General features: G+C 41.7%; 1 protein-coding gene across 1 annotated transcript in view; it reads right to left on the reverse strand.

Moving 5' to 3' along the window:
* GALNTL5 (polypeptide N-acetylgalactosaminyltransferase like 5) overlaps nucleotides 1-24272 on the reverse strand; it is an 85071-nt gene that overhangs the window by 45072 nt on the left and 15727 nt on the right. The window contains exons 3-6 of the mRNA XM_032642163.1: nucleotides 22951-23251; nucleotides 16177-16297; nucleotides 8774-8940; nucleotides 5764-5886 (exon numbers count right to left, since the gene is read on the reverse strand). Coding sequence (XP_032498054.1) covers nucleotides 5764-5886; nucleotides 8774-8940; nucleotides 16177-16297; nucleotides 22951-23248 — 709 coding nt within the window. The 5' untranslated portion in view covers nucleotides 23249-23251. The remainder of the gene's footprint in view (nucleotides 1-5763; nucleotides 5887-8773; nucleotides 8941-16176; nucleotides 16298-22950; nucleotides 23252-24272) is intronic.

Genomic DNA, 24272 nt, shown 5'->3' on the forward strand with positions numbered 1-24272 from the left:
GATTGGAGGAGTGCATACATGAATAATTCATGACGGGTCACACCAGCTCTTGCCTCACCTGCCCACATCCCAGGATCGCACAGTTTCTAATCCGGGAGCAAAGCCTAGCCTAGGCAGCCTACATCACAGGGCAGGGGGTGGGGGGCAGCAAATATAGACTGATAGATATAGCAAGCACTGACAAACTTACTATTTATGTCAAGTCAAATTAGATAAATAAGAATACAAAAGTATACATATATAAAACAGCCAAAAAGAGAAAATTTAACCTTTTCAAATACACATAGATGTTTTGAAACTCTGACCCAGCTTTAAGACACAAAGGAGATCGCAACAAAACAACAGACCAGAAATTCTAACCATGATACACTTAAGCTAGTAATCAGCAATTAAAAGACAATTTATAAAAGTCCCTTATGTTTGGGGACTTCCTGGTAGTCCAGTGGCTAAGACTCTGCGCTCCCAATGCAGGGGGCTCGGGTTTGACCCCTGGTCAGGGAACTAGATCCCACATGCCGCAACTAAAAACTCCACATGCACAACGAAGATCCTGCGTGCTGCAACTAAGACCCGATGCAGCCAAATAAACAAATAAATAAATATTTTTTTAAAAATCCCTTATGTTTGGAAACTTTAAAATTCACTTAAAAAAATACCTGGATTACAGAGGAAACCAAAAATGATACCAGTGCCTGGATAGTTTATAGGCCAATTTTATGTAATTTTCCAAATATCTACATTATCTGTCTTATGTAGATATTCAGAAAAAAGAAAAAGAGGAAAAACCATACAGTTCATTCTATGAGTCTAATAAAGCAAAGTATCAATGTAAGAAAACAGTACCAAAAACAAAAAAAAAGAAGGGCTTCCCTGGTGGCACAGTGGTTGAGAGTCTGCCTGCCAATGCAGGGGACACGGATTCGTGCCCCGGTCCGGGAAGATCCCACATGCCGCGGAGCGGCTGGGCCCGTGAGCCATGGCCGCTGAGGCTGCGCGTCCGGAGCCTGTGCTCCGCAACGGGAGAGGCCACAACAGTGAGAGGCCCGCGTACTGCAAAAAAAAAGAGAAAATTCTCAGCCTCTCTTAATTTTGAACATAGATGCTGTGTGTGTGTGGGGGGGTAAGGGATGGAGAGGAAGTGAGATTATGTATAAAAGGAGTGGGTGTTGTAAGATATTAACATCTAATGAATCTAGATGAGGGTATAGAAGTGCTCTGTGGGTTTGAAAATTTCTAAACTAAAAAATTAATAAGACTTCTTCTCCTTAAAAAAACACAACTCTATGGCAGTGTTACGGGTTGAATTATGTCCTCCCCAAAAGACATATTCAAGTCTGAACCCCTAGTGTCTCAGAATGTGGTTTTATTTAGAAATAGGGTGTTGTAGATGTAATTAGTTAAAATGAGGTACTACTAGAGTAGGGTGGGTGCTTAATCCAGTATGACTGGTGTCCTCAGTCACACAGGGAGAAGGCCATGTGGCCAAGGGGACAGGGACTGGAGGGATGCTGCTGCAAGCCAGCGATTGACGGCCACCACCGAAAGCTGGGAGAAACAAGGAAGGACCCTCCCCTACAGCTTTCAGAGAGACCACGGCCCTGCTGACACCTTGATTTTGGACTTCTGGCCTCAAGAATTGCGAGGCAGTAAATTTCTCTTATTTTAAACCAGCTGGTTTGTGGTACTTTGTTATGGCAGCCCCAGGAAACTAATATCGGTAAATACAATATTTAAGTGAAAATTTAGAATTGTTCCCATTAAAGTTAGGAATAAGGAAAGGATGACCTACTATCTCCACTTCAATTCAATGTTAGAGAGGAAGAGGGAAAACTGTCTATTTTCTGTTGACAGAAAATTCAAGAGAGGGACTTCCCTGGTGGTGCAGTGGTTAAGAATCCACCTGCCAATGCAGGGGACATGGGTTTGAGCCCTGGTCCAGGAAGATCCCACATGCCGAGGAGCAACTAAGCCCGTGTGCCACAACTACTGAGCCTGTGCTCTAGAGCCCGCGCACCACAACTACTGAGCCTGTGTGCCACAACTACTGAAGCCCGTGCACCTAGAGGCCGTGCTCTGGAACAAGAGAAGCCACCGCGATGACAAGCCTGCGCACCTCAATGAAGAACAGCCCCCGCTCGCTGCAGCTAGAGAAAGCCTGCGTGCAGCAACGAAGACCCAATGCAGTCAAATATTAAAAAAAAAATTTTTTTAAGTATCTCATTCCTATATACCAGTAATTAGAAAATGCAACAGGAAGATCCCAAATCACAATTTAAAAAACACAAGAAACCGAGATAAACAGGAATAAATCTTTGCACATGGTATCTATGGAGAAAATGACAAAACATTATTGAAAGAATGTAAAAATAGATCTGAATAAATGTCCATGAATGGGAAGACATCATTAAAAAGATATAAATTCTCTCCCATTTTAATCTATAAACTCCACACAATTCCAGTGAAAATCTCCATAGATTTTTTGTGGAACTTAATGGGATGATCCTAGGTTAAGACGATTTTGCAGAATGGCATGGAAATATTTGACCTACAAGTTATAAAAACGTCTTATCAAGCTATCCTAATCAAGAGAGGGTGTGATTAGCCTTAGAAATACACAAATACAATAATAGAGAGAAGAGAGAAGCCAGAATTAAATGCAGGAATATACAGATGTACGTGATAGAAGTAGCGCTGTAGTCTATGAAGAAAGACGGCACTGTTTAATGAATGGCATGGAGACAACTGGTTAGCCATAAAGGATAAATGACGTTAGACGCTTACCTTACACCATTCCCAGAACAATCAATTCTAGGTAGATTAATAATATAATGTAAAAAAGCAAAATTTAAAAAAATGTAGAATATCGTCATGATCATGGAATAAGGAAGAATCTCTTAAACAAGACACAAAAATCATAAAGAAAAATATTGATACATCTGATTTTTTTTTTTGCCTGCATTGTGTCTTCGTTGCTGCACGAGGGCTTTCTCTAGTTGCGGCGAGCGGGGGCTACTCTTCGTTGAGGTGTCCGGGCTTCTCATTGCAGTGCCTTCTCTTGTTGTGGAGCACGGGCTCTAGGCACGTGGGCTTCAGTAGTTGCGGCGCGTGGGCTTAGCTGCTCCGTGGAATGTGGGATCTTCCTGGACCAGGGCTCGAACCTGTGTTCGCTGCATTGGCAGGCGGATTCTTAACCACTGTGCCACCAGGGAAGTCCTGATTGTTTTATTAAGTTAAAGCTAGTTGCTAGTATAATAAAACTCCAAAATTTGTAATGGCTCAAATGCAGTCAAAGTTTATTTCTACTCATTTAGTAGTCCAAGGCAGGTTCCTGATTGAGAGGAAGCTCTCCTCCATGGGGTCAACTCAGGAACACAAGCTGATGGGATCTCTTCCATCTTCAACCCATGACCTTCAAAGTCACTGCAGTCAGCTCCACCCTAGTCAGCCAGAAGGGGGAATAAAGTGTGGAGGCAGATAAACCAACTTCCTATAAGCCTTGGTCAGGAAATGTGGTTGAAATATAGTCACAAGGCCATTCCTACTGAAAGGAAGTCAGGAAAGCCCAGGGTAGCTCTGTGTCCACCAAGAGGAAGTGGGTTTTTTGGTGAACTTCCGTTCAACATAAGACACTATCCACAAAGATGGAAGGTCAGCCACAGACTGGGGAGTGATATTCTCAGTGTATATAATACAGGATTCGTTATTATAAAGGCACCTCCGAATCAGTAACAAACGGACAACCCAATCAAACAATTGACAAAGGATAGGAACAGACCAAATTCACAGAAAAATCTATAAAAAATCTACAATAATATGAAAAAACACTCCACGCTGCTAGTAATCGAGGAAATGCCAAGAAAATAAAGGATACCGTTTTTTGACCAAATTTGGCAAACACTAGAATGATTGGTAACAAATAATCCAGTGTGGGCTAGGCTCCAGGGAGAGGGCCCTCTTACACCCTGTGATGAAACTGTGAGCTGGTGCCGTCTTTTGAAGGACAATTTGGCAGTATCCATTAGAATTTAAAATAAGAATTCCCTTTTGCCCAGCAGTTCCACTTTTAGCAATGTATCCCAGAGGTGTAAGCATTCATTTCCACAAAGGTATATGTACAAGAATTGCCGGTACAACTTGTCTTTTGAGTAAAATAGTAAAAAGTAAAGATCACCAAATGACAAATGGCTAAACAAATTATGGCAATCCATTATGGAATCCATATGGAATACCATACAATGCAGTAAAAAAAAAAATTGAGGTAAGTCTCAAGTATTGTCATGGGAAAAGTTCCAAAACATTAAATTGAAATTAAAAGAGTAAGTCTCAGAACAATAGAGATAGTACGATTCCACATATTTAAAAATCCTTAAATCTATGTGTGTGTGCACATGTGTGTACATACATACACACATATGTATATTAATGCATAAAGCCAAAGTTCTGAAAAGATACATGCCATGCAGTTTTAGTGGTTTATATTGCGTTTTGGACAATTAATACATATTATCTGTGTAGTTAAATAAGAGAAGGTCTCAATCAGGCCAACATAGAAAAAAAGAATCAGATCTTGCTTTTATTTGGCCTTCTACTCAGTAAGGAAATAGCCTTGCTCAAGAACAGAGACATTTCCTCAGACTGCCACACGGCCTGAGGAAAGACCCTTAAACATTACCCATCGCCTTTTGTCCTAGTTTAATATTCTGCACACAGCCCTCTGACCATTCGGGTTTCCAGGAAGCTTGAAAGTCAGAATGCTCGGATTCCCCTCGGGACTCAGTCCACTCCCCAGGAACTGCCCTTGGCGAGGATGTGGTTGCCTGGTCCAAAGTGATGCCCCCTCCCTGGGGGGCAGAGGGTGTCCTCGTCCCCGTCTGGTCCCCTTACCTGGGCCAGGTGGGACCTCTCTGCACCGCTCCTGAGTGTGCTGCTCAGACCTCCCTTCAAGAGAACCTGCCATGAGGAGTGGGGTTGACAGCTTCCAAAGCTTTGGGATCTTCTGCAGTATACACACCAAGGCCATGCCCTCCCAGGGGGCTCCCAGCCAATCACTAAGCACACTGAGGTGGGGGGGCACAGGCGGGGGACGAACAAGAGCTGGGCCACTGGGGCACCCATGCAGGACTCCTCCAATGGGCGGTCTTTGCCCTGGGGCTCCCCACCAGCCCCTGGGAGCCTTTCTGGGAGCCACGCAGCAGACTGAAGGGCTTGCAACTTTCCTTTCTTTCCCTGCCTCTCTTTCCACAGGTGTCAGGCCAGAAGCTTCTGGTCCACGCTTTTCCCTCTCCCCTTTATCCTTCACAGACATTTCTCCGTACACACGCCTCCCATTTCGTCTTGGCTTCTGCTTGCCAGAGGCCCTGAACCGACACCCTCCTAGCTTCAGCGTTCCCCATGGGTCGGCAGCTGCATCACAGCCCCACTCTCCCCATGAATTCTTGCTTTCCGCTCCCCTTACGTGGTTCCCAAGAGCGCCCCAGTGGGTTCCCTGCGTGTATTTAAAACTCCATCCCAGAGTTTGTACCTGGGGGAACTCATCCTGCGACAGGAGGCTGACATTATGACCCCTGCAAAAGAATATCCTCTATTTGAAATAACGAAGCAACATTTTGAAGCAGAATCTTTTCAGAGTCAACAGAAGATTAAAGACTCATATGGCTGAAATATATGGAGACACGGAGGGTCTCCATGAGGATGATTTCCATACAGACAGGAAGATCTCTGTGACGCAGACACAGGGTCATGTTCCCAACGACACGTTCATACCTGAAGCACGTGATGCTCCAATCAGCCTTGCTCGAATCAGCCCCTCTCTCTTTTCGTTTCTTATTAATTTAATCTTTCCCCGAAAAATTTCCAGGTGATAGTCTAGTTGCTCTTTCAAATCATCTGGAAAAAAAGTCAACACTTGACAATTGTAAACCATAAGTACAGAAATTAAACCAATCTCCCACAATTTTGATTGATTCCTAAAAACTATGCTATTCCACAGACGTGCTAACCTTAAAAGAAAATTTTATCAGACGAACATGCATAAAATGTGAACAAAACGTGAACAAAAAGAGATTCAGCATTGAAATCAACTGCAGACATCCTTCTGTGTTTCTAGTGAAATACCTCTATTTTAATAAATCACTATTAAAATTTTAATAGAAAAGGCATGAGTTATGACTCCTTGGGGCAATTTGACTTTATTATTAACAATCGTCCTCTTAACTCTGTAATACTTCCCAGGCAGGTTATCACACCACTCGAGTCTCAGTTTCCTCATCTGTGAGAAGGCAGACGTACCATATTCCCTGCAGGTCTGCAGTGAGAGGAAGAAATCCACGAACGAGCACAGAGCCTGGTACCTAACGGTCACTCAATACTTGGAGGTTAATATGAAGTCTCTGGTGAGATGGATACAGATGCCTCAGAGGTTTAAACTCCTAAGTCCTAGGAATCTGGATCAGGAGGCTGGGGCGCAACAGAAGCAGGTCACTGTAGTCTCATCAGAAGGAGGGATCTCTTTCCTTGTCTTTAAGGAGAGTGCCAGGGCCCTGCTCAGAGGCAGACTGCAGGCCACACAGCTTTGCTTGCAGGGCAGGGGCAGCGTCTCAGCTCAGATGTCTGCAAACCCCTCCCAACATCCGGGACCCAGAGGAACTCTGTGTGGCAGACCTAGGAGTAAATGAGGCCGTTCTGGCAGTGGTCACTGCTGCCATGAAGTGGAGGGTTCGGGTCCTTCAGAAGATGGTCATGTCGTTGGCTTGTAGTCGAGAGGTACCAGGACTATGAGAAAGGTGGACAGTAGCAGGTCAGCTCTGGACATGCCTCTCATGTAACTAACTCAATGGGGGCAGGTGTCTGGGCCTCTGACCCCTGTTATCCCAAGCCGAGGAACTCCATCAGCAGTACCACCTGCTATGAGCTAGAAAAGACTAGCTACAGTTGAAGAAAGTTCTCCTAGAGCCCACATGAAATCGCTGTGGATTAAAGCAGGGGTACATCAATCCTGAGCTTCATCAGGACAGAGAACACCCCATTTCCTGTTTGAGGTTCTGTGTGCGTCCAAGACTAAGCTCCTTGGTGGGGTGGGTGAAATGACCACCAACCAGGTGACCGTGGATCCAGGAGGAGAAGCAGAGTGTCCGGTCCAGCAGTCCAACCATCCCTCAGCCATCAGCAGTGAGTCCTCTAATGCCTAAAGAACATCTGAGGAAGCCACCAAGTATGTCTCTGAACTCCTGGCATAGATCTGAAAGGCTGTGGGAGGCTCCCTGGTCATCCTGGAATTGCATCTCCATGGCAGGATCCTTGTCCTTCTGGGTGAGAAGTTAGAACTCCACAGTCCAGCAAAGATCCCACCCGGCTCCCTGCTCATGGCTTTACTGGGGCCTTCCTGCCCCACACGTGGCCAGATGTGCTGCTCAGGGTACCGGTCAGATAAGGAAGCCGGCCGTCCCTCCACATCCCCTCCTAGGCACAAGACCAGAAATAAACAGTACTGGACCCCTCTGATCTGCGTGGCTCTCACACAAATAATGTCATACGTGATAGTGCCTGGCCAATGAGTGGAACTCCTAAACGTAGCTGACATTAGCTTGAGTTCCCTTTCACTTCTGAGTTGACGCATCTAGTTATTTCTCCGAGGTGAACCTCCCGGGACACCTTCTTTCCTTCCTCTGCCTGTTCCTCTTCCTCCTGTTTCTCCTCCTCTTTTTCTGTCCCGGCCCATAGTGGGTCAGATTCACGGTGGATTAGGTAAACTGTTAGGTAGAAAACTTATCCAATACAGATACATTGCTTCCATGAGAAATGCACCTCACAGGGAACCTGCAGACTTCAAAGAGCTTATCCTTAATCTGGGCCCTCTTGGCTTGCCTGAGGTTTGTAACTAAGTTGTAAAATAGACAGCTAATCTCAAATGCTAAATGGAGTTAATCAGATTTTGTTCTAGTGTCATAGTTCTTTAAAACCAGTGAACATGGCGGAATAAGCCATTAAGTGTAGTTGGCATGATTAGAATTCTTTCATGTAAAGTACGTGGATGGTGTCATTTCCCTGCATTAAGCCTTGGAATCGTTCTCCATTTTCTCCAAATAAAATTCAAACAATGCCTTCAAGAGGGGCTGCCTTTTTACGTTTCTGGTTTCAGGCCTACCCCCTCCCTCCTAACACTATACTCATACATAATCTACATCAAATACAGAACTATTCCAAACTCGCTATGTTTTCTCTTGCCTCTGGGCCTTTATAATGCCATTTCCTCTGCCTAAAATACTTTTTCCTTCCTTTCCATCGATATAAGCCCAACTCAGCCTTCAGACCTCAGTTCAGATAGCACTTTAAAAAGAAATTTACTTTATTGAAGTATAGTTGATTTACACTGTTGTGTTAATTTCTACTGTACAGCAAAGTGATTCAGTTATACGTATACATATTCTTTTCCATTATGGTTTATCACAGGATATTGAACATAGTTTTCTGTGCTGTACAGTAGGACCTTGTTGTTTATCTATCCTATATGTAATAGTTTGCTAGATATCATTTCTTGAACGTCATGGATGACCTCTAAAGACCAGCTTGCCCCTACATTTGTCTCATGGAAGCACTAACCATTCCATTAGCCCAACTCCATAAGGACAGGGACCAGCTCTCACATCGCCATGAGTGCACCGAAGTGCCTGCCTCAAAACCCACTGAAAAATGTTCTTTGTATAAAATAACTCAAGTACCAGAGATAGCGCTGCCTTCAAAGTAGATTAGATAGATGATTAGCGTCCTGTCTTACCCAATTCACTCATGTCATCTACCAAAATGATTTCTTCAAGGATATGCCGTGGAGTGAGAGTCATGACACTGGACACTGTCCGAAGCAAGGCATTAAATTCTTCATTGTGGAAACAAATGACAATGCTGGCAGTAGGTAGGTTCGATGGGTACCGTTTTTTATGACACCTGCAGGCACAAGCAAGAGGAAAAAAATGATTCATCTAAAAGCCTTAGATGTTTTGAGGACTCATTCAAACACCTTTCCTTATTCGTATTTTTTCCTCTTTATTCCTTTAATCAATGATTATGATAATAAGGTGACAGTACATTTAAAATACAAAACGTAAGACACAAAAATTTCTTTAAACTTCTTATGTTGTTCTAATATTTTCTAAATCATTCCTCCCTTCTTAATGCCAGTAATAATTGCTTTTCCCTGAGACTCTGCTTTGATAATATTAGTTCTGTTTTGAACATAGTATTAACACAAATTATTCCTATATTTTAGTTTCTATCATAAGAATGAATTAATAAGCTTATACGCACTGAAAGGTTCAAATTAACTTTACTGTTCTATCTTCAAAGAAAACCTATGTGTTGTTCTTACATTTGTGTAGTCTATTGCAACAAAGAAATGTAACGGATATGGTGTAATTAGATTTCTTCCAAGGCTTTGACAAAAAATGTTTTACTATTTTTTTGTGCACTTGAGAGAAGAATAGACCCTGAATTCTAGTAATATTAATTTTTAGCTGTTAAGTATTGTTTGGATTGCTATATTATTTGGTTGTATTTTGAAATATTTTGGTAGTAAATGACAAACCCACTGGCACTAGCTTAAGCGTAAGAAAGAGATTCACTGTAGAAGGACCCAAATGTCCCACAGGACCTAGCCAACAGGCAGGAACCTGGAGCCTCCAAGAGCAATTCTAACCAGAGGCTTGAAAGCCACCTGGACATGCTCCATTTCTGCTCTTGTCTTTACATCTGGGAATAATTATAATGATAACAATAACTACATCAACCTACCTCATAGGCTGTGAAGTTTCAATGAATTAATACATGTAAAATGCTCAGGTCAGTGCCTTGCAGTCAGTATTCTACAAGGCTCATTACATGACTCTTATTCTCTCTCTGCAACCTGTCTTATTTTCCCTCCTTTACCCCATAGAGTGGGAAATGCGGCTGACGTCAGCATGTCCTACAGTCCAGCATCCAAGGAGAAACTGCTAAGACTTCCCCCTTCCCCAAAATTCACAGGACAGGATTCACTGGCTCAGTCTGGCTTAGGTACCCATCATGGCCAGATAGTGGGGTCAAAGTAGAAAGTCACTCTATGCACTGCCGCCGTGTGAAAAGGGGGCAGTGGGTAGGAAACCCCAGGGAAGGACGTGCTGGGCAGGCAGCCCCGCAGGGATCCTGGACAGACTTTCAGGATATTTATGGATTGATGTCACCATGAAAGAAGAAGACCTTGTGCTGGTTAACATTTTTATCCAAGAGTAGATGAAGATATAGAAGGCATACTTACCGGGTGGAAATGGACTCGTGCTTCAAGGAATGAGAATATGAGATGACAGAACCAAGAAAAGACCTGAGAGGATGGGAAAAGGGGGCGAGTGCTGTGGGCTGCACGTGACCTAAAATGTCAGGTGGGAAAATGTCGCCTCACAGAAACAGATAGGATTAAAAGGCTTGCATTCCAGTAGGATCACTGTGTGACCAAAGAGCAAGTAGATGAGACACAGAGACAGAGAGGATGCCCCCAACTAGAGAGAGACGGTGGTCCAGGGTGAACTCAGGCTCAATCTCTAGGATCACATTCAGTCCTGGGTATGTCATTTTCAGAAAACTATAAACTGAGTCCCTTCGGAGGAACAGGACAATGATATCGAAGGAGGCTGAAACCACGTCACACGTGGTTACACCCCTAAGAGAAGCCTGATGTGTATGGGTTTCTCTAAAATTAATTGATAGGGGCTTCCCTGGTGGCGCAGTGGTTGAGAATCCGCCTGCCAATGCAGGGGACGTGGGCTCGAGCCCTGGTCCGGGAAGATCCCACATGCCGCAGAGCAACTAAGCCCGTATGCCACAACTACCGAGCCTGTGCTCTAGAGCCCGTGAGCCACAACTACTGAGCCCGTGGGCCGCAACTACTGAAGCCCACGCACCTAGAGTCCGTGCTCCGCAACAAAAGAAGCCACGGCAATGAGAAGCCTGCGCACCGCAACGAAGAGTAGCCCCTGCTCACCACAACTAGAGAAAGCCCACGTGCAGCAACGAAGACCCAACGAAGCCAAAAATAAAAAAAATTAAATCCTAAAAGAATAATTCACAATTCATTCTACAAGGCCAACATTACTCTATAACAAAACCAGACAAGGACAGTCAGGACAAATACAAATTCATAGCCCTCACGAACACTGATATAAAATTCCAAACAAAATTTCAGCAAATCAAATTCAATAATATATAAAAAGGATAACGCATCATGACCAAGTGGGGAATAGCCCATAAATATAACCTCTGTTTAACATTAGAAAATCAACATAATTTACCATCTTCACAAACTAAAGATACACACATCTCAATACACAGAAAAGGATGTGACACAATTCAACAGCCGCCTGGTGAAACAATTCTCAGCAAACTAGGAATAGAAGGGAACTTCCTAAACCTGAAAAAGAACATCTATGAAAAACCTAAAGATAACATCCTACTCACTGATGAAAAGCTGAGTGTTAAGAGCAAGAGCACAGCAAGGCTGCCCAATTTCACCTCTTCTGTTCAACATTGTATTAGAGGTTTTAGCCAGTGCAATAAGAAAAAGAAAAGCACGCAGACTAGAAAGGAAGAAGTAAAAGTGCATAGGTCATGCCCATCTACATAGAAAATCCAATAGAGAAATCTTTGTGATCTTGGGCTAGGTAAAAGTAAATTAAAAAATAGAATAGGGGTCTTCCCTGGTGGTGCAGTGGTTGAGAGTCCGCCTGCCGATGCAGGGGACACGGGTTCGTGCCCCGGTCCGGGAGGATCCCACGTGCCGCGGAGCGGCTGGGCCCGTGAGCCATGGCCGCTGAGCCTGTGCATCTGCAGCCTGTGCTCCGCAACGGGAGAGGTCACAACAGTGAGAGGCCCGCGTATCGCAAAAAAAAAAAAAAAAAAAAAAATAGGGCTTCCCTGGTGGCGCAGTGGTTGAGAGTCTGCCTGCCGATGCAGGGGACACGGGTTTGTGCCCTGGTCTGGGAAGATCCCACATGGCACGGAGCGGCTGGGCCCGTGAGCCATGGCTGCTGAGCCTGCGGGTCCAGAGCTTGTGCTCTCCAACGGGAGAGGCCACGGCAGTGAGAGGCCCGCGTACCGCAAAAAAACAAAAGAATAAAATTAAACAATTGAACTCCATCAAAATTAAAAACTTCTGCTTTTCCAAAGGCACTGTTAAGAGAATGAAAAAAACAAGCCATAGACTAGGAAAAAATACATGTAATCATCAATATGATAAAGATCTTATACCAAAATATACTAAAAAATTCTCAAAACTCAATAATAAGAAAACAATCCAATTTTAAAATGGGCACAATTTAACTTCAATAAAAAAGACACACAGATAGCAAATAAACACATAAATAGATCTCAACATCATTAGACATCACGAAAACGCCAATTAAACCACAATGAGATCTGACTACACACCTATTAGAATGGCTAAAATTCAAAATACTGGCCATACCAAGTGTTGGCAAAGATGTGGAGGAATTGGAAATCTCATTCATTGCTGATGGGAATGTAAGATAGTACAACTACTTTAGGAAAATGGCAGTTTCTTTAAAAATTAAACATACACCCTAAGATCTAGCCATTCCACTTGCAAAATATTTACGTAAGAGAAAAAAGAACATCTGTTATGCAAAACTTGTCTTAAGAATATTCATACCAACTTTATTTGTAATAGACAAAAACCGGAAACAATCTGTCCTATCAACAGATGAATGGATAAACAAATTGTAGTACATCCGTACAGTAGAGCACTACTCGGCAATAAAAAGGAACTCCTTGCGACAACATGGCTAAATTTCAAAATAATTAGGCTGCGTAAATTTGATTTATATAAAATTCTAGAGAAGAAAAATGAGCCTATGGCTGAGCAATCTCATTCCAGAAATCTTCACTCCATATATACTACCATGAGGGCATAAAAATATGTGTACAAGAGTGTTTATTACATCATTTTTGAAAAGTTGAAAGATTAAAAACAACCAGGATTTCTATTAATGGGGAAACTGTATATTTATACAATGGATAACTGCTCTCAACTGTTAAAATGAATGAGGCAAATTTTATGTGTGATGCTTTGAAAAAGTTCTCCACGATACGTTGTTAAGTTAAAAAAAACACATTATAGAATATAAAAAGTAAAGCCCATTTTCATAAAAACGATATGATTATATTGTATGCTTACTGTCTACTTATAAATATGTGTATGTGTCTATAAATTCTGGAAGGATATATACTAACATCCTGACAGTGATGATCTCTCTGTGTCAAGTGGGGAGAAAATAGTTAGGTGACACCCTATGCATTAAGACAGAAGAAAAATCCCTAGGATCATGTGTGTTTTTACTTTCCCCTTTTATGATTTTTTATATTTTCCAGGTTTTTCACAATTAACATTTAACAGAAATCTGCACCTTTATTAATTACAAGAGGATAAATGGTAATTTTACTGTGCAGAAAATCTGACAGTCGTTTTAATCAAGTGATCAAATTAACTTCACCACAAGTCACTTCACCAGTAATGGGACAAAGAGACATCGTGTGCCTTTTAATACAATGTGCTGAGAAGCATATGATATTCCTTCCATGGTATTCCTGTCAAAAATGCATGACCCGGATTTGATCACAAGGAAACATCAAACTCAAATTGAGGAGCATTCTACAAAATAACTGGTTAGATCTCTACAACTGTCACAGTCGTGGAAGATAAAGACTTAGGAACAGTTTCAGATGAAAGGAAACTCAGGGGGCAGGAACCCTGCACACAGTCTGTAGTCCTGGGTTAGATCCTTCCAGAGAGAGGACACTAGTGGGTTAAGTGTAAAAACTTTAATACCGTCTGTACATTCGCTAATGGTATTGTATTGTTAATTTGCTGGTTTTGTTTATTTTTCTGGTTCTGAGGGTATGGACGATGTTAACATTTGGGAAATCTAAGAAAATGCTAGGCAGGAACTCTATGAAATATTTTTGCAACAATTTTGTAAGTCTGAAATTATTTCAAAATTTAAAAGTTGAGAAATAAATGTAATTGGAAAACCAATCAACAAAAAATCTATTCTTCAAAGATTTGTATCAAGTATTTCTCTAGTTCAGTGAAAATAATAATATGAATTTTAAAGTAAGGCAAAGCTGAAATGGAGGGCTTCCCTGGTGGCGCAGTGGTTGAGAGTCCGTCTGCCGATGCAGGGGACGCGGGTTCGTGCCCCAGTCCAGGAGGATCCCAAATGCCGCAGAGCGGCTGAGCCCGTGGGCCATGGCTGCTGAGCCTGCGCGTCCGGAGCCTGTGCTCCACAACGGGAGAGGCCACAACAGTGAGAGCCCTGCGTACCGCAAAAAAAAAAAAAGTCAATATATCCTAAAGCAATCTATAGGTTCGATGCAATCCCCATCAAAATTACAATGGCATTTTTCACAGAAATAGAACAAACAATCCTAGAATCTGTGTGGAATTACAAAAGACCCCAAATAGCCAAAGCAATCTTGAGAAAGAAGAACAAAGCTGGAGGATTCATGCTCCCCGATTTCAAACTATATTACAAAGCTATTGTAATAAAAACAGTATGGCACTGGCATAAAAAGACACATAGATTAATGGAGCAGAGTAGAAAGCCCAGAAATACACCCACACATATATGGTCAATTAATTTATGACACAGGAGCCAAGAATATACAATGGGGAAAGAACAGTCTCTTTAATAAATGGTGTTGGAAAAACTGCACAGCTGCATGCAAAAGAATGAAACTGGACCTCTGTCTCACACCATACCCTCAACTTAACTAGAAATGAATTAACTGAATATAAGACCTAAAACCATAAAGCTACTGGAAGAAAAGATAGGCAGTAAGCTCCCTAACATCAGTCTTGATTTATTTGGATCTGACACCAAAAGCAAAGGCAACAAAAGCAAAAATAAATAAGTGGGACTACATCAAACTATAAAGCTTCTGCACAGCAAAGGAAACCTTCAACAAAATGAAAAGGCAACCTATTGAACGGGAGAAAATATTTGCAAATCGTATATCTGATAAGGGGTTAATACCTAACATATGTAAAGAACTCATACAACTCAATATTGAAAAAAACAAACCAATCTGATTAAAAAATGGGCAGAGGATCTGAATAGACATTTTTTTCCAAAGAAGACGTACAGATGGGCAACAGGCACATGAAAAGATGCTCAGCATCACTAATCATCAGGGAAACGCAAATCAAAACCACAATAAGCTATCAATTCACACCTGTTTGAATGGCTCTTATCAAAAAGACAAGAAGTAACAAGAGTTGGTGAGGATGTGGAGAAAAGGGAACCCTTGTGTGCCTCTGGTAGGAATGTAAATTGGTGCAGCCATTATGGAAAACCAGTATGGAAGTTCCTCAAAAAATTAAAAATAGAACCGCCATATGATCCAGCAATTCCAATTCTGGGTATTTACCTGAAGAAAACAAAAGCACTAACTCAACAAGATACATGCACCCCCATGTTCATTACAGCATTATTTACAAGCCAAGACACGGGAGCAACCTAAGTGTCCATGGGTGGATGAATAAAGAAAAGGTAATATATATCTATATAGCTATACTATATGTTATATATCTACATCTATATCTATATATATAATTCAACCATAAAAAAGGAGGAAATCTTGCCATTTGCAATAACATGAACGGATCTTGAGAGAATTATGCTAGTGAAACAAGTCAGAGAAAGACAAATACCACACGCTCTCACTTACATGCAGAATCTCAAGCAAACAAAACACAATCCGCCCCCCCCCCCCCGCAAAAAAAAAAACAAGCTCAAGATACAGAGAACAGATTGGTGGTCACCAGAGGCAGGGAGTGGGTGAAACGGGTGAAGGAGGTCAAAAGGTACAAACTTCCAGTTATAAAATAAATGTCACAGGGATGTAATGGATAGCATGGTGACTGTAGTTAATAATACTGTATTGCATATTTGAAAGTTACTAAGAAAGATCTTAAAAGTTCTCATCACAAGAAAAAAATATTTTGATATCTATGTATAGGGACCGATGTTAACTAGACTTACTGTGATGATCATTTTGCAACATATACAAATATCAAATCATTATGTTGTATATCTGAAACTATGTAATATGTAAAAAAAAATATCTGGAGGAACATACATTTTATTCCTGGTGTCTGGCACATCTCTGTAGTTGCCCAAGTTTTTACTGATAATGGAATTAAATCCGTATTTTAAATATCCACGAATAAGTTCTGGGTCCGAATAGTTAAAATCCTTACCTGCAAGAAAAGGTATTAGTCACATAAGTATAGGTTTACTACTATCACGTTGATAAAGGACAATAACAACTATATCCTGAATTCACTCCTTTTATAACATGTCAGAGTCGTTTTCCTGGAACCGAAACGACTCCCAGATGACAAGGTTAAAATCAAAGTATTCACAGAAATCAAAGCAGATTCCTTAGCAAAGTATGAACAACAAGCTACTCTAGAGTCATTCAGTTTCTCCAGAGAAGGAAGTGCTCAGCCTCCTTGGTCCCATCATGATTTGCAACTGTCGTGTGAAATTATATTAATTGCGGGATTTAGGGAAGGTGGGAGAATGGGAGCTGAAGCCCCTCTCCCAAAACTCTGTTTGAGAGAATAATCTTTCTTTTCCAATGCCCAAAGAGTGTTTTCCAAAACTGGTATAAATTCTATGCTGGATATAAAGAGGATTCCCATCAAAAAGTGACCCCATTTCCCCTCGGTCCTCTTTCTTACACCTAAAAACTCCTTGGCTCTGAAAGGCGAGTGTAAGGAGGCAGGTTGCCTGGGAGCCTCAGGACAGGGGCAAGGACACGGTGGGCTCCTGATTTCTTTGTTGCCTCCCGTAAATCCCAGACAGGGGGCTGTCGAAGGCTGCAGGTGGAACCACTAATGGGCACAGACAAAACAAGCGCCAGGATAAGCCTGTTCCTCCAGCCACCGGGCCAGGAAAAAGGACAACTAACCACAGAAACCCTCTGGGAGCACCCACTCTAGTCCAGTCAAGCACCAACGGGAGAACCACACCGCCCCCTGTTGGCTCCAGTGGGGAGAGCAAGGAGTGCATCCACCTCTACTCCAAGGAAACAAGGGGCCGTGCTCCTCTTCCCTGAGCATAACCTAGCCTTCCATCCCCCTTCCTGGCAGAAGAAGGCAGTGTTCTGATTACCTGTCTGTCTGGTGTGGGTAGGCTGAGCAGGGAGCTGGTCTTCCAGAAGCCTGCCTGGTAGAAGCAGGTGGTGCTCTGGTTCTCCCTAAGGTAGTGTCTTGTCAGTGGCGTGCTGAGCCTCCAGCCCCACCTGGCAGCAACAAGGCTTAACGAGGTGGTGCAAGGTGAGGCTAGTCACTGCGCCATGTACCCACTGCCCCTCATATCCATGGGGGTCTGGGGAGAGCTGAACCTCCACCCTCAATGGCAACAGGTTGTGCAAAGCAGGATAGTGGATACTCTGCTTACCCCATCTCCTGACCCTGGCATCAGGGAGGCCCACCGGGGAGCTGAACTCAGAGACAACAATGTCATGCAAGTCAGCGCCCAATTTTCCCACCGGGGCTGCTGAACGTCCCCTCCACCATCCACAGCGTGGCAGTGCCCACTCTCCACGGTTGCCAGGGTGGAGTCGGCAGGCCCAGCAGGAAGCAAACACACCCACCCACCTGGCCCTTGTGCTGCATCTTAACAGAGGTCGGCCTAACAAAGAAGCTTAAACGGGACCCAGAGTTTCATAATGTCCAAAATGCCCAGGATACAATCAAAAATCTTTTGTCGTACAAAGAACCAGAGAGATCTCAAATTGAATAGGAAAAGACAATTGACAGATGTCAATACCAAGATGAATCAGAGGTCAGAATGATCTCAGATCCTAAAGCAGCCATCATAAAAATGCTCAGAAACAGAAAAAGGGGAAATCTCTGTAAAGAAATAGAAGTTATAAAAAAGAACCAAATGGAAATTATAGAAGTAAAAATAATCTAATAAAAACTCGCTAGATGGGCTTAATATTAAGTAGAATATTGATAACAGAATCCACCTACTCTGAGCAATGGAGAAAATAGACTAAAAAAAAAAATGAAGAGAGTCTCAGGGACCTGTGAGCTAACAACAAAAGAGCTAATATTCATATTAGTGGAGTCTCAGAAGGATAGGAGAGTGAGGAATGAAAAAGTACTCTTAAAAAATAATAGTAGAAAAGTTCACGAATTTGGTGAAAGATGGACATCTACAGCTTCAAGAGGCTGAGGAAACTCCCAAGTAGGCTACACCAAAGAAATCCATGCCACATCATAATTAAGCTTCTGAAAACTCCAGACAAAAGAAAACTCTCAAAAGCTGCAGACGGAAAGGAGGCACTCACAGAGGAAAGATCTGAATGACTGGGGATTTCTCGTCTGAATCATGGAAGACAGAAGGAAGTGAGAAAACATTTTCCAGTGCTGAACAGAAAGAACTATCATCAGCGAAGCCTAGGTCAGCAAAAATATCCTTCGGGAATCACGAGAAAAATAAAGATACGTTCAGATGAAGAAACACTAAGAATTTGTGACGAGCAAACCCACCCTCAAAGAATCGAAAAAGAAAGTTCTGTAAACAAAAAAGGAAAATCATAGCAGATGAAGGGTTGCAACCTCAGAAAAGAAAAAAAGAACATCCAAAAGGGTAAAAAATATACTAGCCTGTGCTCATGGGTTTCTTAAGTCTCATTCAGTGATTGGAGCAGACACTACAACACCATCTGATGTGATGCTCCATGTACACGGAGGAAATGCTGAAGACGATCGCATTTTAAAATGGAGGATGCTAATGGACTTTGCTTTTTACGCTTTACTGGAAGTGGCAAAACATTGATTCAAGGAGACGTCAGTGAGTTACATATGTATCATGTTAATACCTAGAGCAACCACGAACAGAGCTACACAAAGCAATACATTAAGAGAACACTGGAGGGCTTCCCTGGTGGCGCAGTGGTTAAGAGTCCGCCTGCCGATGCAGGGGACACGGGTTCGTGCCCCGGTCCGGGAAGATCCCACATGCCGTGGAGCGGCTGGGCCCGTGAGCCATGGCCGCTGAGCCTGCGCGTCCGGAGCCTGTGCTCCGCAACGGGAGAGGCCACGGCGGTGAGAGGCCCGCGTATCGCAAAGAAAAAGAATACTGGAAGTAAATCAAGATGGGATTCTGAAACATGTTCAGGTAACTCACAATAAGGTAAGAAAAGAGAACACAAGAATGACAAATGGAAGAAGCAAACAAAAAAATAATAAAATGGCTGACTTAAACCTTAACACATGAATAATTATATTAAATGCAAATGATCTAAATATATCAGTTAAAGACATAGATTGTCAGAGTGCATTAAAAAATATGTTCTGGGCTTCCCTGGTGGTGCAGTGGTTGAGAGTCCGCCTGCCGATGCAGGGGACACGGGTTCGTGCCCCGGTCCGGGAGGATCCCACGTGCCGCGGAGCGGCTGCGCCCGTGAGCCATGGCCGCTGAGCCTGCGTGTCCAGAGCCTGTGCTCCGCAACCAGAGAGGCCACAACAGTGAGGGCCCGCGTACCGCAAAAATAAAAATGTTCGAACAATATGCTGTCTACAAGAAACTCCCCTCAATGTGATGTAGGTGGATTGAAAGTAAAAGGATAGAAAAAGATATATCTTGCAAATAATTTTAAAAGCAGGACTAACTACATTAATATCAAATAAAATAGACTTTAGAACAAAGAAAATTACTAGAGACAAAGAGAGACAGTATATACTGATAAAAGATCAGCCTACCAGTAATATATGATGATCCTAAATAGAAACATACCAAAAAACAGTCTCAAAATACATGAAACAAAAACGCATAGGGTTGAAAGGAGAAACAGACAGACCCACGATTATAATTGGGCTCTTCAACACCCACTCTTAGCAGTTGTCAGAACTACTAGCTAACAACTCAGCAAGGACACATAAGAATTGAACAATACAATCAACCAACCAGATATGACTGAGATTACATATACATAAAACACTTCCCCTAACGATACTGGAATACACATTTTTTTTCAAAGTATCCACGGAGCATTCACCAAGATAGGCCATATCCTGGATCATAAAACAAACCTCAAAAAAACTCTAAAAGAATCGAAATCATAGCGTATATTTTGTGACTACAGCGGAATCAAACTGGATGTCAATTATAGAAAGACAGAAAATTATTCAAAACACTTGGAAATTAAACAATCGATTTCCAAATAATCCAAGAAGAAAGTCTCAAAGGGAATATAAAAATACATAGAATGGAATGAAAATGAAAATTAAAAAATGAAAATTAAAATATGTGGGATGCAGGTAAAGCAATATTATTAAGATATTAATTCTCCCCAGACTGATCTATAGACTCAATGCAATTCCATTCAAAATACCAGCAGGCTTTTTTGTAGAAATTGACAAGCTGTTTCTAAAATATATATGGACAAGCAAAAGACCTAGAGTAACCAAAACAATTTCTAAAAAGAATGAGAATAGAGTTCAGAAGCAGATCCAACAAAAATGGCCAATTGATTTTTTAAAAATAAATTTATTTATTTTAGGCTGCATTGGGTCTTTTTTGCTGTGCGTGGGCTTTCTCTAGTTGGGGTGAGCGGGGGCTACTCTTGGTTGCGGTGCGCGGACTTCTCATTGCGGTGGCTTCTCTTTTTGCGGAGCATGGGCTCTAGGCACACGGGCTTCAGTAGTTGTGGCACGCAGGCGCAGTAGTTGTGGCTCACGGCTTAATTGCTCCGCAGCATGTGGGATCTTCCCGGACCAGGGTTCGAATGTATGTCCCCTGCATTGGCAGGCGGATTCTTAACCAGTGTGCCACCAGGGAAGCCCTGGCCAATTGATTTTTGATAAAGGGACCAAGATGGCAAAAGGAAAGTTTTTCAACAAATGGTGTTGGATCCATCTGGAAAAATGAACTATGATCCTTACCTCACAGCATCACAGAAATTAATTCAAAACGGAGTTAATGTAAAACCTAAAATTTTTAAATTTCTATAAAAAAAAACGATAGAAGGAGGTATTTGTGAACTTGAGGTAGGCAAAGATTTCTTAGATAAAACATAAAAAACATAAACCACACAAGAAAATGTGATAAACTGACCACAGAAATTTAAAATCTTGCTTCTTGAATGAAACCACTCAGAGGAGAATGAAGATGCCCAGCATGGTGACTCTAGTCAGCACACTGCTTTATATACTTGCAAGTTGCTAAGACAGTATACCTTAAGTTATCTCTTGAAGTACTGAGATAACTTTTATCCTTTCCGAAGAAAATGTCATGAATAATAATGGTGAATTATGTGATTATAAATAATCTTGTTTTCAACTGTGGAAATTAGAAAACATTCTCCTCTTGGAATATAAGAATAAATTGTATATTAACAGTAAAAAAAGAAAAAAAAGAAAAAAGTTATCATCACAAGAAAAAAAAATGGTAACTATGTGTGATAATGTATGTTAATTAAATTTATTGTGGTAACCATTTTGCAATATATACATAGATAAAAATCATTGTGTTGTACACCTAAAATGAATACAATGATATATATCAGTTATATCTCAATTAAAAAAAAGAGAATGAAAAGACAAGGCACAGACTTGTGCAAAATATTTGCAACTCACAAATCAAAGGATTTGATACCAGAATATATTTTAAAAGTCGTAGAAATCAGAAGACAGACATCCCAATTTAAAAAGGGACAGAAGACTTGGAGAGACACTTAACAAAAGGAGATGTACGTGAGGCCATTAAGCACATGAAAAGGTGTTCAAAATCCTTAGTTGTGGGGAAATGCAAATTAAGGCCACAATGATACCATTACTCACCCATTAGAATGGTTAAAATCTAAAAATCTGACCATGTCAAGTGTTAGCCAAACCTGGAGAAAATGGAATTCTCATCCACTGCTGAAGGAAATATAAAATGGCACCCTTCCTTTGGAAACCGGTTTGTCATGTTCTTTACAGTTAAGCCTACAGCTACCATATGACCCATCCATCCCATACCTAGGTATTTACCTGAGAGAAACAAAATATGTTTATACAAAGACTTACACGTTAATACCCATAGTGGCATTGCAATTCATTCCAGAACAGCTACAAATATATTAAAAATACACACTATGGGTCTTCCCTGGTGGCGCAGTGGTTAAGAATCCACCTGCCAATGCAGCGGACACGGGTTCAAGCCCTGGTCCGGGAAGATCCCACATGCCGCAGAGCAACTAAGCCCGTGTGCCACAACTACTGAGCCTGCACTCTAGAGCCCGTGAGCCACAACTACTGCAGCCCACGTGCCATAACTACTGAGCCCACGTGGCACAACTACTGAAGCCCGCGTGCCTAAAGCTCGTGCTCTGCAACAAGAGAAGCCACCGCAATGAGAAGTCTGCACACCACAACGAAGAGTAGCCCCCACTCACCACAACTAGAGAAAGCCGAAGCACAGCAACAAGCAACAAAGACCCAATGCAGCCTAAATAAATAAATTTATTTTTAAAAATACATACTGTATTTTTCTTAAAGAAAATACATAAAAGAAATGAGGAAGATATCTAAGGAGGAGGAAGAATTGGGGTGAAGTTTTTACTGTACCTATTATAATTTATTTCTTTGAAACACAGAAAGCTATCTGAAACAGATACAGCAAACTACATAAAAATTGTTAAATTTAGGTGGTAAATACATACAAGCCTGTTTTATTATTTTCTCTGTGTGTGTGTGTGTGTGTATGGGTATATATGAATATATATGAGAAATATTTCATAATTTAAAATTGAATTGCTCTAAAAAAGGACATTCTCTCACTCTTCCCAGTTATTAAATTTATGGTATATTTTCCCCTTAAAATGGATAACAGAGGAAATCAAAATACTTACCTAGTTTAAAAAATGACTTCTGTTCTGTAGTTTCATCTTCATTAGGCCTTTTGACTGTTACATACGGTCTTGGTATTTGCACTGAGCCACGTTTAGTTTGCAATTTCTTCCCAAGGGACCAAATTAATGGATTTCCTTTCTCCTGGATCTTCTTCTCCTCATTCTTCACAGGATTATGGTGAAAATAAATACTAAAGATGGCTGTCCAGATCCCAAGTGTCAAGGATCCATAGAGTAAACATTGAATTATAACATTTCTCATTGTAAACCTAGCATTTTTGAAGGTCCATTTTAACATTTCCTAAACCAGAAGGATTTAAGAGAAGCTGTATTAGCTATTTTGATGGTTTAGAGATCATCGACTTGGCTTAAATTCAATTTACAGTGTTTTAAAAACAGGATTATTTTGATATCAGCGCTTATCATATACTTTGATACGAGAAAGTGTATCCCTTAAAAAACTCTTAAAACTGATATTCATCAGATTTCTTAACATGAAAATGTATAACGTGCTTATAAAACATACACTATCATTTCAAGTCATTGACCCAGACTCCTGAGATAAAACTAAAGCAAACAATGTGAAAGAAGGGTTTCTCATCCCTTCCACCTTCTCGACGCATCTAGGAGTGATGGCATAGGTCTCTGTTTTAAAAAGCTGATCTGACACTAATCAGACTGTTAGAAATGTAAGAACATGCACTGCCCCATGGTGGAAAGAAAGTGGGCAGTGAGAAGTGCGGACCCCCCTGACGGGACTGTGAAATGGCACAGCCGCTCTGCAATCTCTGCAGGTTGAGTCTATACATAGGGAATGTGGAAGTAGTTCCATCCCTAGAGATATACCCCAAAGAGACTCTCGCCAGGAGACATGTACAAGAACATGTACTGGAGTCATGTTTGTGGTAGAAAGTAGATACAACTCTAGTTTCCCTCAACAGGAGAACTGATAAACTGAGGCTGTTCATTCAGCGTTGGAAATGAACCTACTGGAGCAACACGGATTAATATCGTAAAATCTAAAACACATAATGTTGCACAAAAAACAAGTAGGGTATGATGTTACCTATATAAATTTGGAAAACACGGAAAGCAGTGCAATTGTTTATGCATACGCTTGAGGGTAGCAAATGTTAGGGGAAGACACCATGCGTGTGCACGGTCTACACAAATATAGGAAAAATACAGGATAGTGATAACCTCTGTGTGGGAGGGCGTCAGGAGGAGGATAAAGAGCTCGGACTGTGTCCTTAATGCTTTTTATTTTGGTCGTGGGTTGTGGGATCTTAGTTCCCACAACTAAGGGGGATTTCAGTTTCCCA

Source organism: Phocoena sinus, chromosome 9 (genome assembly GCF_008692025.1).
Source record: "Phocoena sinus isolate mPhoSin1 chromosome 9, mPhoSin1.pri, whole genome shotgun sequence".
Lineage (NCBI taxonomy): Eukaryota > Metazoa > Chordata > Mammalia > Artiodactyla > Phocoenidae > Phocoena > Phocoena sinus.